Raw genomic sequence first — 16020 nt, 5'->3', positions numbered from 1 at the left:
ACCTTGGCTAGGCTCGCCCACCCCTCCGCTGTGCCCCCCCATCCCCCGCCTTCGTCGCGTGCTCCCCTTCTCGCGGCGGGGTGCGGGCCTTTCCTCTAACGGGAGGGTCACCGAGATTGGGGCAAGGACCCCCCTGCCCGGGGATCCGACGCCTGATCGCGGGCGGTGGAGGGGCGGGGGCAGGGTTGGCTCTGCGGAAGAGCAGCGGGAGCCTGGAGGCAGGATGGAAGCCAAGACCGGTTCCCCGCTGCCCCGGCCAACCCCAGCCTCGGGCGGCCGAGGCCAGGCAGGGCTGGGGCCGTGCGGCGCTGGCCAGGCTCTGCTGGTCCCACCCCACAGGCCCTCAGAGCCGGGCAGCTAGCTCCCTTCTCCCAGGAGCCCGTACAGCCCGGCCTGCAGCCCGAGTTGGGGAGGGGGCGCTAAGCGAGGGGTGCCCAGCGGGGTCGGAGTGCCACCTCGCCCAGGGAGTGGGGGACAGAGGGCGCTGAGGGAGCCAGCAGTGGAGGCCAGGGCGGGGGCCGCACTCGGAATGCGGCCACAGGTGAGTCCGAGGGCGTGAAGGAGCCGGCTAGGGCAGGACCTGGGCATGCGGAAGCTCCTGAGGCTTGGGCCGTGGGAGGGGCCGAATGTGAGCCCCTTCCCTCCAGGCCTCTGGCCGGGACCCCGACCCCTCCCAGGGCCCCCTCCGGTCTCCTCCAGGGGAGGCGGTGGCTTACGTGGCTCCTGAGCCCCGCACGTCCAGCCCGCTCCATCTGTCAGGTTTGTCGTGCGGGGCTGAGGATACAGCCTCTGGGGACAGCAGGGGTTATGCCAGACCACCGCAGTCTGGAGGATGCGGGCGGACTGTAGGGCTGGGGGGTGGTCTCCGAAAGTGATTGGAAGGGTGTTTGGAGCCTCCAACGTAAGGTTCCCATGGAAAGCGGGCGTCTCTGGAAGGGGCCTTGCTCCTCCAGGAAACCCTCTAATCTCTAGCCAGCCAGTTCCGGTGAGAGGGTCTTCACCCCGTCTCACGCACCCCACGTCCAACCCGTGGTCCAGGCCGCAGGAAGCCCAGCCGCTGACGCTAGCTTTAGAGCTGGACGGTTGCGGTGGGCTCCAGCACCACGGACAGCGCCTGCTCCAAAGCGCGTCTTCCCTCTGGGGTCCCGCCCTGGTTCTTCTCACGCTTTTATCTGAAGGCAGGATTCAGAGATGGGATTGCACAGGTTCCCTTCCCCGCCCCCTCCAAGTTGTGTAACTTCACCTCAATCTCTCCTTAGGCTTCCCAGACACCCACTGCTTCCAGTGGAGTCTGCGTGTCCCCTTCAGACGGGGGTGGGAAGGGACAGGCCTCTGACCACATCACCCCTACTTGTAATCCCCAAGCATGGGCTAGAAGGGCTCTGGGACTGAGGTCTGGCAGAGAGAGATGCAGACGAGGTGTGTTGGGGGCGTCAGGTTCTGAGCTAAAGTCTTAGATGCCTTCGCATAGCGGGTCTTTGGACCCTGGCAACCCAGGTCCCCAGCTCCAAGTACCACTCCATAGCGGGGGAAGTCGGAGGAAGTGAGGGATGAGAAATCTGTCCTCAGGCTGGGAGGACAAGCAGCTGATTTCCCCAGGTCCTTCCTTGGTGTGTGACCACCTCCTTACACACTGCCCCTCTGGCCGTTGGCCTGAGCCCAGCTGATTTCATCTTGAGGATCCCAGGGCCTGAGTCCCGCCCCTGAGCTTGGTGGAATTTGGTGAGGGGTCCCTGGGAGGTGAGGGAGCAGTGTCTCTTGTGTCATCCGGCCTGTCCTTCCTGTTCTCTCTTGGCGGAAGCTCCTAGTGCCCTCTCTGCTTTTGGATCCTGCCCCGTCTCTGGTTTAATCTCTAGCAGCTTCCTTTAAGTGCGGGCTGCGAATTTTGTTGTGCTTTTATTTTCTTCCACAATTATGTGTTTTCTTTAACGGACCAAATTTTAATTAAATGCCGCTCTGCCAGTTTCAAATAACGAAGATTAAAATGCATAAAGCAAGTCTTTGCAAATGTGGGGTTCGAGGTGGGGGGTGGGGGTAAGAGGGATGGAGGTCTCTGGCATGACTTGTGGGGCTCCTTGTAAACTCAAGATGGAGTTTTTCACCCTGACCTTGGAGGGGGGAGGGCCCCCTTTCAGCTCTGCTAGCTCATCAAGTCCTCTGATTGATCCAAGGTCCCAGAACAGCTGCCACCTCTGGCCAAACAAGGCTGCTCTGGGGAGCTCAGTTCCTCTGTTAGGGGCCCAGGATCTAATATGGAAGCAGCAGAACCCTAAGGTCGGACTTGAGGGTGGGTTTCCTATTGTCTCTGTGGCTACCCTCGTGCCTGGCACCTGCTAAATAATCAATAACTATGTGTCGGAGCAATAAACAAGTCGCGTTATGGCCAGCTCTCCTGACCAGTTGGAGAATGTACAGCCATGTGACACCCCACGCACAGGTGTCAGCTCACTCCAACCAGTCCACGGTGCAGGCCGACGACCTACCATGTGTCTGTCTGGTGAAGATGTGGGTTAGGGAGAGTCTGGGCACAGAAGGTGGCCACATGGCCCTGCCCTTCTAGGTCGTAGCATCTGGTAGTGATGGGGGCACACGCCACCCCCCTGGAACATGATAAGGAGGGGTTCCGGCAAGCTCATGACTGATTGCTGTGGCGAGGCCTATGTGTACAAGAGCTGAGTGGGGCCTGGTGATTGATGGGATCTAGGTGGGTTTCGTCTGGAGTAATTACTTGCCTTCCAACTGGCATCAGGGCCTACTGTTTCCGTCTATGCCGACGGTTCTCAAACTTTAGCATGTGCCAGGATTGCCTGGAGAGCTCGTGAATACAGTGCTCACCCCACCCCCGGAGCGTCTGATTCGGGAAGCCCGAGTTGCGACTCATGAATTTACATCTCCGGCATTCCCAAGGTGATCTGCTGCTGCTGGTCTGGGGGCCACACCTGGGGGACTCTGCTAATGAGCTGGGCTCTAGAGGAGGCTGGAAGCTGCCCAGCCTCGCCCCTCAGCGTGTGTTGCTGAGCCCCAGGGCCTCGCGTGCGGCTCGCGTCCGTCCGCTCCCTCGTCCTGGAGCTGTCCTTGTCCTGTGATGATGGGAGACCTCCCGGCCCAGGAACTCGGCCTCCTGACCTCTCATTGTCCCCCCACCCATCCCGTCCTCACTCATTCATTTGTACGAGCCCCGACTGCATCGGGGCGCACGCCGCTGACCTGCCCCGTTGCTCTCCGCAGGCTTTTTGTCCTGGGCATCGGCTTCTTTTCCCTCTGCTTCCTGATGACATCTCTGGGAGGCCAGTTCTCAGCCCGGCGCCCGGGAGACTCCCCCTTCACCATCCGTACAGAAGGTATATCTCGATGGGGGAGGGGTGTCAGAGTGGGTGCAGGCGTTTGCGGGTGAGGAGAGGGAGGCCTTTGAGCCTAGCACCACAGGTGGCTTTCAGTGGCCCTGTTGCAGGCATCCTGGCCACCTCATCGGAGGACATGTGAGTTGAGAGGGGCCATGGCTTGGGCTGTGTGACCTTACATGCTGCTTTGGTCCTGGCTGCAGTCACCAGGGTTCCTCTGGCCTTGACTCTCAGGCCAGGGTAGGGCCTTTGAGCCAGCGTCTCCCAGGCATCAGGAAAGGCTGCCTGTGTTGCTTTAGTAGGGTGGGGGAAGAGTGGGTTCTGAGTATGACACCTGTCCCTTTGAGACACACATACTCTGTGCCTATGGTCCAGGCTGTGGCCATGGTGGGGGCACAGGGCAGGCCTGGCTGTGGGCTCATGTGCCTTATCTCTGAGCTCTCAAATTCAGTCAAGATCTTCATTGCTCCTGGCCCACTTGAGATTTTGAGGCAGTGAACAGAGGTTCAGATCATGGGCTTTGGGACCAGATGGACCTGGTTCATACCCTGGCTCATCACCTACCAGCTGTGTGCCATTGGCCACGTCACTTAACTCACCCACAGAGACGGAAAGCAATGGTTGTCTTCAGGGGTTGGATCGAGTGAGCTCACCTGGCACGGGGGTGTGACCTGGGCAGCCTCTTCCTGAGGCGGGTCCTGCTCAAGGAAGGTGGAGAGCAGTGTGGAGTCCCGCTCAGGGAATTGTGGGGGCTCTTCCGGTCAACAGTGGGAAAGAGGAACGTAGGGCGTTCGGGCAACAGAGGCAAATTTTCTGGACGGGCTCTGTAGGCTTCCCTGCCCCCGGAAGTCTCTCTTTGATGTCCAGCCTCTCGAGCCCCCAAGGCTCGGTTGCCTGGCTCCCCTGTTCCAGGTGACGAATAGACCCTCTAGTGGAATAGTCGTCATCTGGGGTGGGGGGTGCTCTAAGGGGCACTTATTATGTCATCCATCTGTGTCTCATCATTGGAGTCATTCGTTTGGTTTAGCATGCACTTCTTTAAACTTGCAAGGCTCCTGGCAGGAATTTCACATTTATTAGTCATTCAAGCCCGAGTGTAAGTTAATTTATCCCGTCTCTCCTCGTGGAGATCCCGCAGTCTCTCTGAGCCTTCGTTCTGCCTCTCATAAACGGGATGATGCTTCCCCAGGATTGTCACGAGGGGGTGTTCAGAGAGCAGAGAGGAAGAGTCTCGACCGGCATCTGGCCAGTGGTCCAAGCACCACCCATGTTTTACTGGCTGCGTTGAGTGCGAGGTGGGAGCGTTGGCGAAGAGGGTATTTAGGGAAAAGGACCAAGAAGATGCCGGGGTTGCTATGTAGGAGACGGCCGAGGATTGAGGCTGGACGAGCAGGTGGGCCCGTGGGAAGGCGCACCGGAGGGAAGCTGGGGGAGGGATGCTGGAGGTCACGGTGGTGGAGGTGGAGCTTGCGAGGACGGGGCACAGGGAGTGATGCTCGAGGTACCTGGGTGCCACCCCTGGACTGGGGATGGGTCTGTCTGGGTAGGCTCCTGGTCAGAGATCCAAGAGATGGCAGTCGGAGGCTGGGGGAGGAGGGCGGCTTGGCTGGCTGCATGGTTCTGCTTTTCTCCCTGAGCGGTCGGGGCCCCGTCCTGGGCCCAGTGGCCCGGAGTCCGAGGGGCTGACGAGAGCCCTGCCGACCACTGCACTGTGCAGCTGTGCCGGTGGACGGGGGCGGCGCTCAACTCCAGCCCAGGGCTTGCGTCTTAGGGGTGGGCAGAAGCTTCGCGTTCATCTGCTCTACTGTCGGTGGACGTTCGTTCGGTGTTTCCGCTTTGGGGCTTTGGTGGACAGTACGAACATTCTTGCACGTGTCCGGATGACACACACAGGCACCCCTGTTGGGTGTACCCAGGAGTGGAGTTGCCGTGTCGCCTATTAGAATAAGTGCCTAGAATATGGAATTAAAGAGTGAGAAGAGGGGAAAATGGATGGGGGGGAGGGCTCTGAGAACCCCAGAGGCCTGACCCTGATTTGCTTCATCTCCCAATTCTCCTTGGCCCCCCATTTTCTTTCATGCCCTTGGATTAAGCTGATTTGCTCGGAGAGATTCAAGTGTACCCCGTGGGTTTAAAATCCTCATCCTGCAAGAGATGCTCCCTCAATCGACACCACACCCCACACTCGCCTGGGGCAGCCCTGCCGCAGACTAGGAGGTGCCAGCGTTTCTGCCTACGCACTGCTGGAGGGAAGGTCTGGGTTGGAAGGGGCCTGGGGGGGGACACTGGAGGTCATGGGTCGTTTAGGTTGGATAGCGTTTGTTCCTGGAGTCTGCACGGCCTGAGGGCAGAATCAGGAGAAGGAGACCCATATTTAGAAAAAAAAAAAAATCTTTGTATCGGTCAACAAAATCATGTGAGCCCAGATGGGGAAACACTCTCTCCCGCTTGTCAAGCCTGAGGGAAGTGGGGTCCCAAGGGGACGTAGCTAGGCAGGGGCGGTGAGAAGGTTTTTCCTAAAAGGAGCGAAGACCCTGGCACAGCCTCTGTGGACTGTGGCCTCCCTGAGGAGGCTCCAGCCTCCCCTCTGGTCCGGTTTATATTGTATGATAAAGTTCTCTAGTTTGGAGATGAAAATGTGACAGACGTCTCATTCCACATTCTGCACACTCATCTCAAGATTCAGGAGAAGGAGGCTGAAGGGAAAAGCATAACTCGAGGAGGTCTAACCTAATTCTTCCCCGCGCTGCAGCTGGGCCTGGCTTGGGCTCGGGGCGAGGGTTTCTCCTGCGCGCCCTCCCTGGGCGGCTCCCTCCCTTCCCGCCCCAGTCCCTCCTCCCTGCCCTCTGCCTCCCCTGCCCTGCTCTTGTTTTAAGGAGGAACAGGGGATGCGAAGTCGTGTCTGAGGCCTCCTTCCCGATGTGGCTGCAGGTTCCCCAGACACGTGTGGCTGTTCGCAGCCGTCTGTCTTGTCTTGAAGAAGCAGAGGTCGGAGGCTGTCCCTCGGGGCAGGTCTGCTGGCCAGAGGTCCTTGGGTCAGCCGCATGTGTCTGCACTAAGTTTCCCCCCTGGCCCTGCCCTGCCAGACCTCCTGGCCCCCCACCAGGACTTGAACCTGGGGAAATAGTCCCGTGCCCCATGGCTGTCTCTGGCCCTGGACCGCGGGGCTAAAGGGTTCTGGGGCGTGTCCTCTCCGAGGCTGGAGATGGACGGGTGGGCCAGGGCCTGTCCTCGTCCCCTCCACTGCCCAGGGCCTGAGTTCCCACGGCCTTAGCTGGTTTCTGAGGGGGCCGGCTGCAGAGGGACAAATGTGCTCACAGCTCCAGCTGCTCAGACGCCACGTCACAGCCCCCAACTCAAGAAAGGGAGGACAAGCGAGGACGAGAGACTCAGAAACGGAGCCCATCGGGGAGGGGGTGGGGCCTCTGCGGGCCATACTGCAGCCAGGTCTGTAAATGTGAGGAGCCATTCGTAGCTCCCATGTCCTCGCTGGCCTTATTTATAGAAAGAGGGAGGGAACGTGTGTGACTTCCGAGATGTGTCACTGGGGCCTCACATTAAATACATTTCAATTCAGCCAAAGGCAGTGAGGTGATTCGGGGCCAGTCACGTCAGGAGCTTGCTCTGCTGACAGTTCTGAGGCTGGTGGTGACATCTGGGGAGTGTGTCGTGTTGGGGGGGCAGCTGGACTGGCTGTGCAAGGCCTGCTTCCCTCCCAGGGACACCCCCCCCTTGCCCTGGACAGAAAACGTGCCTGGTGCCCTGGGAGCAATGCAGAAGCGGGGTGGGGTGTGTGTGGGGGCGAAGGTGGCGGGAGTTGGCTGTCTCCTGAGGTCTCAGGAGCTTCCAGAGTCCTGTGCCATCTGCGGACGATGGGAGTGGTCCCCAGCCCAGCTGCAGGGAAGGCGTCTTGTGGTCCTGGCCTGGTCCGATGGAGGCCAAGACCCACCCGAGAGGGGAGATCCGTCTCCTTAGTGATGACCATAGCCCTCTGGGGTCACTCTTTCTGTTGACATTTTTAAGAACTGGCTTAATCCCTCCTGCGGACAGTTCGGATCCCCGAAATATCTCGAATGACTCTCCAGGGCTTGTGTTTCCCTGGTCACGCATCGCTCTGATCTGCTTCCGTTCATTTATTCCACTCGGCGTCTCCCCTCCGGCCTCTGTTCCCCGCACTGACCAGGTGGGAAGGACACCTTGGCCCCCCTCAGCCCTGCGCGCAGCACAGAGGGAGGGTAATGGGCTGGGGCTTGGAGCACCGCTCGGCACGGCAAGCACGTGCCGGTCCCTCTCGCATCCTCGCCCCTCAGAGCTGCCCCCCCCACCCCCCGCATGATCCCGCAGCGGTTGCTTCCCCACCTGGCCGCCCCTGCCTCCTGTCTCTGTGCCTGTCTCTTTGTCCCCCAGGCCGAGCAGGGAGCCCATGCCGAGCGGTGGGGGGTGCTGGAGGCAGGTGTGCAGCCTCAACATGCACCCCCACAGCTCAGTGGGGAGGGGCGGAGTGCTGTCTGTCATCCCTTTGTCGCTGATCTGGAGACAACGTGAAGAATCCAGCTTTCTCCTCGTGTCCCTGCTCTGGGTGTCTAGACCCTGCTCTGACCCACCTGGGGGTTTAGTGAGACAGAGCAGAGCTGCCTCCCTAGGGGATCCTGCCAGCTCTTCCCTTTCCCATCACCCTAACCCCTGGAGGCAGGCGGGGGAAGGTGCTGGCCTATATAGAACCTCCGGGCTCAGTGAGTCCACCTGCTCGCTTTGCAGGAGGGGAAACTGAGGCACAGAAAAGGAAAGCGACGTGCCCACCCGTTCGGGTGATGCCCGTTTGCTCCAGCACCCAACGCCACCCTGTGTCGGTCTCAGGCAGCTCCACGTGCGTGTGTGTGTGTGTGCGTGTGTGTGTGTGTGTGCGTGTGAGTGTGCGTGCGTGTGAGTGCGTGCGTGTGTGTGCGTGTGTGCGTGTGAGTGTGCGTGCGTGTGTGTGTGTGAGTGTGCGTGCGTGCGTGCGTGCGTGTGTGTGTGTCCCTCTCTCTTCTCATTCAGGCTCATTCTTTTCTTTGGAGCCAGTGACCCTGGCTCTTTAAGGGACCTGTGGCTCCTCCCTGCCCTGGATGCCCAGCGGGCACTGCCGGGCACTCTGGGTTCCTGCAGAGGGGAGGGGAGGGGGGATGGGCTTCCGCTCCTGACCCCTCCTCTTCCTGGGAAGAGGGGAGTGGGACTGGGGTCTGAGCCACCCCAGTCTGGAGACCAGGTGGCTTCAGGTGGCCTCCAGGCTGACCGTGGCCGCACTGTGCCCACAGTGATGGGTGGGCCGGAGTCCCGAGGCGTCCTCCGCAAGATGAGTGACCTGTTGGAGCTGATGGTGAAGCGCATGGACGCGCTGGCCAGACTGGAGAACAGCGGTGAGCTGCACCGGGCTGCAGGCGACAGGCACTTTGCCCTGGACAGGTGAGGGGGACGGTGGAGGGAGCGGGGCCTGCGGAGTGGCGGGGGTGCTGGGGGCGGGTGTGCAGCCTCAGCATGCACCCCCACAGCTCAGCGGGGAGGGGCGGGGTGCTGTCTGTCATCCTTTTGTTGCTAATCTGGAGAAAACGTGAAGCATCCAGACAGTAATACAGCCCAGAGCGCCCTTTGACCTCCCAGATTCGACAGCCGTTAACATTTCGTCGCGTTGTTCGTTTTAAATAAAACACCACAGATGAAAGCTGAAGGGCCCTTAAACCGCTTCCCCCGAAGACAAGTGCTTTCTCGAATTTGGTGTAAGTTCTTCTAGCCCCTTCTAGGTACTTTTACATGTGAGGGGCGGGGTGCTGTCTGTCATCCCTTTGTTGCTAATCTGGAGAAAACGTGAAACATCCAGACAGTAATACAGCCCAGAGCGCCTTTCGACCTCCCAGATTCAACCTCCCAGATTCGACAGCCGTTAACATTTCGTTGTGTTGTTCGTTTTAAATAAAACACCACAGATGAAAGCTGAAGGGCCCTTAAACCGCTTCCCCCGAAGACGAGTGCTTTCTCGAATTTGGTGTAAGTTCTTCTAGCCCCTTCTAGGTACTTTTACATGTGTGTTTTATACATGTACACGCCGTAAGCTCACAGTGTGAAGTTTTCACAGATCTTACACAGGTGGTGTCCCGCAGGACCTATTCGGCGGCACCTGCTTTTGTCACTCAGCGTGACGATGTTGAGCTCTGTCCGTGCAGAGGGGCATGTGTGGGTGTCCAGGTGGACTGTGATGGCCATAGTGATCATCTGCTCTCCACCGACGGCCCCGAGCCACCTTTGCCAAAAAAAAAATGTTCTGGTTTATTCATTCTAAATGTCCCCCTACTGAGGCCAGAGTGTGCAAAGGTCCCTAAGAGTGAGCACTACGGTCCCACGTGCCTCAGCAGCGTCCCCAGGGACCCAGTGGTGTGTCATCGGTGTGTAAGCGGTCTCCAGACTCTAAGGATGAAGCCAGGGCATGCCGACTGGGAGTTCTGGTCCCCGGTCTCAGATGCTGGGGAGGGGGCTTGGACCTTGCCATCCTGGAGAGATTAGCTACACCTGGCGTTTTTGATATTGGGGTTCTTTAAGAGGTGGATTTGCTCAGTGTATTCCAGCTGCTGAAAATTAGTTGGAAACCCACATTCTGACACAGTTTGGGGAAAGCTGTACCTCAGCCAGCGTGATTTGCTAAAAGTGTTCACTGCTAAAAAAATGTGCTTGAAATCCACGCTTTGAGACAATTTGCAGAAAAGCTATATCTCAGCCAATGCATTTGATGTAGAAGCCGAAGCTCCAGCAATTTCCAAAAAAAAAAAGAGGCGGGTCACTCCAGCTTGGCAGGTGGCACGTTTAAGAAGCGAGGGAACTTACGTACCAGGCTGGTCTTGGGCGCCACGAGATGAGGCAACCTCACCTGCTTGCCGGAATCCGACAGTCTGTGTAGAGGCCTTGACCGGGGTCAGTCGTGTACACTGTCCAGGCGTCCTCAGCAGCACCCTCCTCTTTCAAGGCCGTGTCCTCCAGCTGGCTCCCACCGTGCGGACAGCGGGCAGGGCATGTGTTCCAAGGGCGGGGAGAGGCGAGGACCCACGATGGCCTGGGTCCAGCTCTCAGGTCAACCTGCGATCACGTCCTCTCGATGACCTCCCCAAACGAGGAGGACACCGAGGCACGGAGGAGTTTGGGAACTTGCTCGAAGTTGCGCAGCGGCCAAGGGGCCGGACCTGGCTCTGGGCTCAGACCGGCTGCCTGCAGAGCCCACTGTGCTGTTGCTGGCTCCTCATTAAGTGTGCCACTCGTGGGGGCTAGGTTTTATTCCTTAGCAAGACTTTTTGTATCAATTAATTCACAGCTCAAGGGGAAAAAATGTTTTGGTTTGACTCTTGCTCGGATTTTTTGGTTTGGAAGATGTGGGCACTGAGATTATAGTTCTGGAGCCTGGGATGAAACGTGTTCCCGGAGGTGAAGGGCCTAGCACGGGGCTCGGCTCCCAGCCCAGCACGGGGCTTTGCTGGCCCCTGGTGGGAGCATTTTGCCCACAGGAGCTCGGGCCTCCTGGGTGGGCCGCTGTGTGGCCATGTGCTGGGTTCCTGTTTAGACGCTATCTCATCATCCGGGGGCTGCGTATCTGACTGAATAAATGAAAGAGATATACTTGTGAAATACGTATTGGACCTACTAAGCGCCAGGCACAGCTACAGGTACTAAAGATACAGAGATGGTCCTTATATCTGTGGGGGAGAATGGCAGTAACTGAGCAAAAGCAGTGAGTGAGATGATGTCAGCTACAGATCGACGCTCTGAAGGATCAGGGTTAGGTGACTAAGAAAGGGGCTGTTCGAACAGGTGGCCCGGGAAGGCCCTTCTGGGTTGGTGATATTTCAGCTTGATTCTGAGGGATGGGAAGGAGCCAGGTGCAGGAAGAGCTGGGAGTAGAGAATTTGAGGTAGAGAGCAGCAGGTGCAAAGGCCCTGAGGTAGGAACGAGTTTGGCGTTTTGGAGGAAAGGACCAGTGTGAAGGCTACTGGGGCAAAGTGCGGTGACAGGTGGGAGGGGTCCACGGGACAGGTGGCGTAGGGTCCACGGGACAGGTGGCGTAGGGTCCACGGGACAGGTGGCGTAGGGTCCACGGGACAGGTGGGAGGGAGGGGTCCACGGGACAGGTGGCGTAGGGTCCACGGGACAGGTGGCGTAGGGCTTTGTCAGTCCCAGTAAGGAGCACTGGGACACTATTCTAAGAGCCGTGGGAGGTCGCTGGGGGGCTTTCAACCAGGGGTGATAGGACCTGGCTTCTTTTTAAAAAGATCATTCTGCTCCGTGAAGCATAGGAGGTGGCAAGAAGGGAAGCAAAGGGGCCAGTGACAAAGACGGGGAGATGCAGGCCATGCATGTAGGGGCCTCCGGGTCCCCTCTGAGGCGTGAGACCGTTTTCTTCTCCGTGCACCCGGGTCGATCTTGCCCGATGCTGTCTGTGTCCCCTCGGACCCAGCCCCTCCCACACCCCTTCTGCCCCCAGATGTGCTGCCTTCCTGGGCTGGCGACGCCACTGCCAGCACATACAGTGTGTCTGGATTTCTCGCAGCCCTGGCCTGTCCCTCCCTCCCCTGCCCTGCCCTTCGTCTCCTCCAGAGGAGCTCACACCTCCTCCCCGCTCTGTCCAGGGAAATAGCAGCAATCCATCATGGCGGCAGAGCCCATCAAGCCCCACAGGCAGAGCCATAAATTTCAAGAGCACTGTTGCTTCTCGTTTCAAGGAGAGAAAGGGTGGGTGTTTCGAGGGCTTATGAGGCTGCTTGCTCACACCTGCCCTGTGCGCAAACACTCCGGCCCTGTCCCACCCTTAATTCACTTGGGGTTGACCAGCCTGGAGCTAGACAGGTGCGAGTCCCGTAGACACACGGTCTGCAAACGCTCAGTTACCTGCGCTAGGATTCCGCACTCCGAAATCATCTGTGGCTTAAAAAGATGCCACTTTTGTCTTCCCCTTGCCCTTGTGCAAGCTTCTTGGCTGTCGCCTCCCACCCATGAATAGTGTGTCCTTGGGAAAAGAAAATTTGCTTTTTTAGCCAAGGAAAACATAATTAGGAACTATTTGCAGATTTGCTGCAAATGGCATCCTATTATGTATCCTAAAGTCAGATAGTAATGATTTCTGAATTTTCCATAAGGCTTCTCAGCCACAGCACAGATGACCGGAATTTGAGGCTGTCTGCCTCCGAGTCAGTCTGTATTTGTTGAATCCTACTGTGTGCGGAATCTGGGCTGGGATTTGGGGAATGGATGGAGAGGACACAAGGGACAGGACATGACACTCTGTCCTCGAAGTGCGTATGGGCCTCCTGGGGAGACGGAGCCAGCTCCCCATCCCTGGGCACAGCTAGAGAATCACTACCAACAGGTCTGCGTTAGAAGTCACAAGATACTCTGCCCTGGCTGGCCTGGTACAGTCAGCCACAGTGATTAAGCCCCTGGGGGCTTAACACACCTTGTGTATTTTCATTCATTGTTTGTTCGCTGTCTGTCCGCCATGCTGGACGGTTCTCTCCATGAGGGCAGAGGTCCTGCCTGCTTCACTCTGGTGTCTCCAGCCCCAAGGGCGGCAGTTTGCAGGTTCTTGCGGGAAAGAGGCGAAGCTCAGGTGCCCTCGGGTGCTGTGCTAAGTGGACATTGAGGGGCTGTGACGGGACCCTGCGGCCCAGCGTGATGGGGAGATGGGAGCATGTGAGGTTCTGGCCGGCCCCCCACCCCGACGGTCGGGCCAAGCCTTGGTTCTGCACGTCCAGGAGGCTGGACCAGCTGGGGGTCCGAGCTGGCGCTGTGCTGCCTCTGAGCATGAGCGGCTCAACCCGGGGCCACCGGCCACTGTGCGTGGAGAATCGTGAGCGTGGCCACGCCCCTGACCTGGTCATTTAGGAAAAGAATCCTAACTCCAGAAACAGTTCTTTGACATTTTGGTCATCGTGATCTTTTTCTTCTAGTGTCAGGAAGTTCGAGCAACAATCTCAGTGCTGGCTGGTGAGGAAGCAGTTACACACACACACATGCACACGCGCACACGCACACATGCACGCGCACACACGCGCACACACGCACACACACGCACATGCGCACATGCACATGCACACACACACACATGCACACACACACACGCTCTTGATGGCACCCCCTCCGGGTGAGCTTATGCAACCGTTGCAAAGCATGTCGGTGGGAAATGAGGGGATTTCAATGGTTGAGAAAATGCAAAAGAAAGCAGTTATGTAATTATAAATAGAGTTGGGTTACATAGAGTGTAAAACTCAATAAAAATAAAATACTGCAGAAAAGACGACAGAAAGGAGTTGCATCAAAATTCTAGTCTCTGGGTAATGAGATGAGGGATTTTTCTCCCCCCGCTTTTATTTTTTTCCAAAAAGAAGCTTTATTTAAAAACTCCAAAATTCTTCTGGGCCTTCCCAGCCATCTCTGTGCTGCTGGGGCCCGATGGCCTGGAGAGTGGCTTCCCTCTGGGTCTGTGTGTGAGTACAGGACCTGGGACAGGGGACACTACCTGTTAAAGCACTTGGGGCTCAATTTTAAAAGACGTGTTTCATTTCTCACAGAGCGGGTGCGGGGCTGGCCCCGGGCTTTGCCCCTTCCTCACAGGACAGCGTGGGAGCTCGTCTGCCTCCGGGGCTGGAGAGAGGCCGGGGGGATAGGGAGGGATGGCAGCGGGGTGAGTCCGAAGGTCAGGCAGTCGGTCCTCCAGGGCTGAAAGCTATCGAATGTGACTATAAATGTGAATGGGTTAAACAGCCCTGACAGAGACACAGATTCTCAATGTCCCGTTATAGCCATTTGTAAGACAGACCTAAAGCTGAATGACTCAGAAACCGAAGACGAGTGAGAAATGTATCTAGACATCACGGTCGAAAAGAAAGCTTGGGTGGCAATATTTGCACCAAAGAAAGCGGAATTTGAGGCAAAAGAACATTTAACAGGACAAAGAATGCGGGAAAAATTTCAACGTCACCAATAATAAAAATTCCACTTTTGGGAAACAGTGTAACTTATCAAGCTGGCAAATACGTTTTAATGATAAGACTTATGTCATTGAGGGGACAGCCAGACAGACACATCTGTCTACATGATATCGTTAAGAAGACAGTGGGGGAAAGGCCCAGGCAGTATGGACACCCATGATAGGGTGAAATGTAACCGCTAAAAATCATATTTTAAAAACTATTTAATGAATGGCAATGGACTCATACAATCTAAGTGAAAGAGGCTAGATACGAGGCATGCACAGCGGGACCGCAATGTCTTAAATAAAATATACATGCGAGATATTTTTTTAAATCCTCCAGAAGAAGGCTGGGTCTTGGGGCGGATTGGGGGTGCTGTTTCCCCCAGGCCAGCTTTAACACCCTGGCTTCTCCCCATTCACTGGTACTGACCCTGTCCCCACGTGATGAAACTGCACACCGCCCACTCCAGCTCTGTTCTTAGCAAGAGTGGAGACGTTATCTATCATCTATCTATCTATCTATCTATCTATCTATCTATCTATCTATCTATCTATCTATCTTCTATCTACCTACCTACCTACCTACCTATCAATCATCTATCATCATCTCTCTCTCTCTCATCTCTCGTCTATCGATCATCTCTCTGTCACTTACCCAATATCAGTCTGTCTGTGTGTGTATTTCTTGGTGCAGGAGAGAGGGGACCCCTCTCCGCTCTTGCTTGGGGCGGGGCTGGCAGATCCATGGTCATGGGCATCTGTTTGGGGCCCCCACAGCATCAGGGCCTCTGGATGAGGGTGAAGAGGGGCGAAGCTGAGGAGGGAGCAGTAAAATCGCAGGGAAGGCTGGACACTAGGGCGGGGGCTTCCTGCGTCCCGTGCGGTGTGAGGGAGAGGGAGACAGATGGACAGACAGACAGACGGTCTCGCCTCCGCAGCGCCCGTTTCTGGCTGTACACGCTCGTGTCTCCCAGGGCGCGTGTCTGCGGGCACCCAAGTGAGGGAGTCTCCATGTTTTTAAAGTTAAAGGATTGGTTTCATAACAAAATAACAACTCTCAGCAAGACGCTGGCCAACTGTGCAGAAATCGATATCCCGTTAATTGAATGCGACCCTCGTAAATCATGGGAGGAACCCACAAAATTAAACCTCTTTCCCCAGGCGCCCTGAAAGCTCTTCAGGGGCCAGGGCCATGACGGCTGGGACTGGTGATTGCCTGGTGGTGGGGGCGGCCAAGTGATGCATGGAAGGGAGGAGATCAGCACACCCTTGGCTTCCAAGAAGATTGACTTCCTGGGGAAGAAAAGATAAACATAGACAAAATGATTTTCTCTGACTCTCTGTTTCTCTGTGAATCAAAGGGTACTCGTCCTCCTCTTGGCCCCGGTACCAACTTCCTGGATCTCATCCTTCAATCCTGCCACAGGTGCTGTGGGCCCCAGGCCTGGCGGGTCCCAGGTCTGGCTGTGATCCAGGCTCACAGCTAGAAATAGGACCCAAGATTTAGAATAGAATGTTACATTAATGTAGTAGGGCTCCTGTACCGAACATATGTAAACATTCAGCTTATTACATAACACGTGTGGCGGAATGCCACTATTGTACTCTGATATATGTGGAGCCCATGCGGTCCCCCACAATAGAAGTGTGCTCTCTGCAATAAAGGCGATGCCTGCCATTTCATTCTCATGTAAG

General features: G+C 56.9%; 1 protein-coding gene across 1 annotated transcript in view; it reads left to right on the top strand.

Moving 5' to 3' along the window:
* The window catches only part of MGAT5B (mannosyl (alpha-1,6-)-glycoprotein beta-1,6-N-acetyl-glucosaminyltransferase, isozyme B), a 58853-nt gene that overhangs the window by 563 nt on the left and 42270 nt on the right, over positions 1–16020 (top strand). The window contains 2 exon segments of the mRNA XM_006912184.2: positions 3229–3341; positions 8636–8783. Of these exon segments, the coding sequence (XP_006912246.1) occupies positions 3229–3341; positions 8636–8783 (261 nt within the window).

This window comes from Pteropus alecto, unplaced genomic scaffold, assembly GCF_000325575.1.
Source record: "Pteropus alecto unplaced genomic scaffold, ASM32557v1 scaffold134, whole genome shotgun sequence".
In the NCBI taxonomy this organism is placed as follows: Eukaryota; Metazoa; Chordata; class Mammalia; order Chiroptera; family Pteropodidae; genus Pteropus; species Pteropus alecto.
This window is presented reverse-complemented; position numbering and strand designations above follow the sequence as displayed.